At 48.3% G+C, this 2,500-nt stretch overlaps 1 protein-coding gene across 1 annotated transcript in view; it reads left to right on the forward strand.

Moving 5' to 3' along the window:
* Positions 1 to 2,500, forward strand: part of LOC134069472 (A-kinase anchor protein 13) — a 140,270-nt gene that overhangs the window by 41,467 nt on the left and 96,303 nt on the right. The window contains 1 exon segment of the mRNA XM_062525436.1: positions 1,511 to 1,813. Coding sequence (XP_062381420.1) covers positions 1,511 to 1,813 — 303 coding nt within the window.

The following is a 2,500-nucleotide window of genomic DNA, read 5'->3' on the forward strand; positions in this document are numbered from 1 at the left end:
AGAGAGAGAGAGAGAGAGAGAGAGAGAGAGAGAGAGAGAGAGAGAGAGAGAGAGAGAGAGAGGAGAGATAGAGAGGGACAGAGAGAGAGAGAGAGAGAGAGAGAGAGAGAGAGAGTTTGTGCACAAATGTGTGTGTATGAGAGAGAGGCAGTGTGTGTTTTGAAGATGTGAGATGCCGGCATTTCACCTTAACAGCATGGCAGCATTTCTTATTCACACTATCTGTTTCACTCCCCCAATCCCTGCAAAGCAATATTGAGAGCAGTGGTGTGTGTGTGTGTGTGTGTGTGTGTGTGTGTGTGTGTGTGTGTGTGTGTGTGTGTGTGTGTGTGTGTGTATGTGTGTGTGTGTGTGTGTGTGTGTGTGTGGTGTGTGTGTGTGTGTGTGTGTGTGTGTGTGTGTGTGTGTGTGTGTGTGTGTGTGGATCAGTGTTTGTCGACGAGGTCTGTAATGAGTGCTCCCACTGCATGCTTGTGTGTCCTTTGACCTGCAGACAGTCGTGTTCAATAAACCAGTGCCGTTGTTGATGTAGTCCTCTGCTGCATAGCTCTGCTCATCACTGAAAGATAGAGAGGGACAGAGAGAGAGAGAGAGAGAGAGAAAGACAGAGTTTGTGCACATATGTGTGTGTATGAGAGAGAGGCAGTGTGTGTTTTGAAGATGCGAGATGCCGGCATTTCACCTTAACAGCATGGCAGCATTATGCTTCTGTGCCCGTTGCCTTGCAGACAGTCGTGTTCAATAAACCGGTGCCATTGTGGATGTAGTCCTCTGTTTCATAGCTCTTCTCATCACTGTTCACTGGGCATCAGCCAAGACCAAGCCCAGCCCAGCCCCTCCACCCTGACCTCTGACCTCAACCGTTAAATAACTAATGTAGTTAGCACAGGTTCAGCACCGTCATTTCCCAACTATTAGCTGCTGCTTTGAGCTTTAGATGTAAGAGTTGTATACAATGAAAATGTCGGCTAAGTTCCCCCAATCTACCAGACTTGCCACCTGCAGCTTTAATGAATGGGTTCTCTGCACAATTCTATGCCCTTTGACCTCCAGACAGTTGTGTGCAAAGAAACCGTTGTCATTGGAAACAGTCATGCTGCAGTTTGCTATGAGATGCTTTGAGTTAAAGAAAAGATGTCTGCTAAAGGAGAGAATCTTCATCTTCATCTTCCTCCTGTCTCTCCTCTTTCACCTTTTAGTCAAGTCAAGTCACATTTATTTATATAGCACACTTAAGCACAATGCAATTGGCCTAAGGTGCTCAGCTCACAGAAATAAAACAAATAAAAAAGTTACATTATGTTACATTACATCACATTTCATTTAATTTGGCTGATGCTTTTTAGCCAAAGTCAAGTCACATTTATTTATATAGCACACTTAAACGCAATTCAATTGACCTACGGTGCTCACAGAAATAAAATAAACACAGCAATAAAAACAGAAACAAAATAAAAATGACATAAATGTGTGAGACTTACACTCTTCCTCCTCCTCTCTGGTCTTCCAGCCCATGACTGCTGTGAGTCCGTGCTGGTGGCGCTATGCTGCGCGTGGCCTGGCGGCGGCGCTGTGGAGCAGCTGGGGCAGGCGCGGCTGCAGTACGTGCAGGACCTGGCGTTCGACATGGCCCAGTTCCTGGTGAGCACGGTGGGGCGCGCCGACGGCCTGGACGGGGTGCTCATGCTGGACGAGTGCCAGATCCCGCTGCAGGAGTGCGAACGCCTCGACCACAGCCTGGCGCTCGCGCTCACGCACCTGCACCTGCCCGAGGGGTGGAGCCTGCTGGGAGATCACCTGAGCAAGGACACAGGTGAGCATTTGGGCATTCTGTGAGGGGACAGTTGCCTTAACCTGGTTACCTGGGCAACAGGGGAACTGTATGGTGTTACCCAGGAGATCACCTGAGCAAGAACACAGGTGAGCACTGAGTTACCTTAACCAGGCACTAGAGAGTGGTTACCTGGACATTAGAGAGTGGTTACCTGGACACAGGTGAGTGGTTACCTGGACACAGGTGAGTGGTTACCTGGACACAGGTGAGTGGTTACCTGGGCATTAGAGAGTGGTTACCTGGGCACTAGAGAGTGGTTACCTGGGCATTATAGAGTGGTTACCTGGACACTGGGGAGTGGTTACCTGGGCATTAGAGAGTGGTTACCTGGACAAGGTGAGCATTGCGAGTCTGTGAGGGGACAGCAAAGATGGAAAAGTCCTGCTTCAGAGAGTAATTAAATCCACATATCTGTGCCAACCATTCTCTGAAACCAGCTGATTCTAAGAGCACAGCTCTTCAGCCAGGTAGAGCAGCTAATTGATGAGATCACCTGTGCTAAGTGCACAGGTATAACCAATACATTATTGGACTTAATGCTTTCTGAGTTTTCTACCTTTGGGAGGCAGTTACTTAGAACATACAGAGGGAGTTCTCTGATAAGAGTACTGTTCTCGTTGGTGTGTGTGTGTGTGTGTGTGTGTGTGTGTGTGTGTGTGTGTGTGT

This window comes from Sardina pilchardus, chromosome 21 (assembly GCF_963854185.1).
Source record: "Sardina pilchardus chromosome 21, fSarPil1.1, whole genome shotgun sequence".
Classification (NCBI taxonomy): Eukaryota; Metazoa; Chordata; class Actinopteri; order Clupeiformes; family Clupeidae; genus Sardina; species Sardina pilchardus.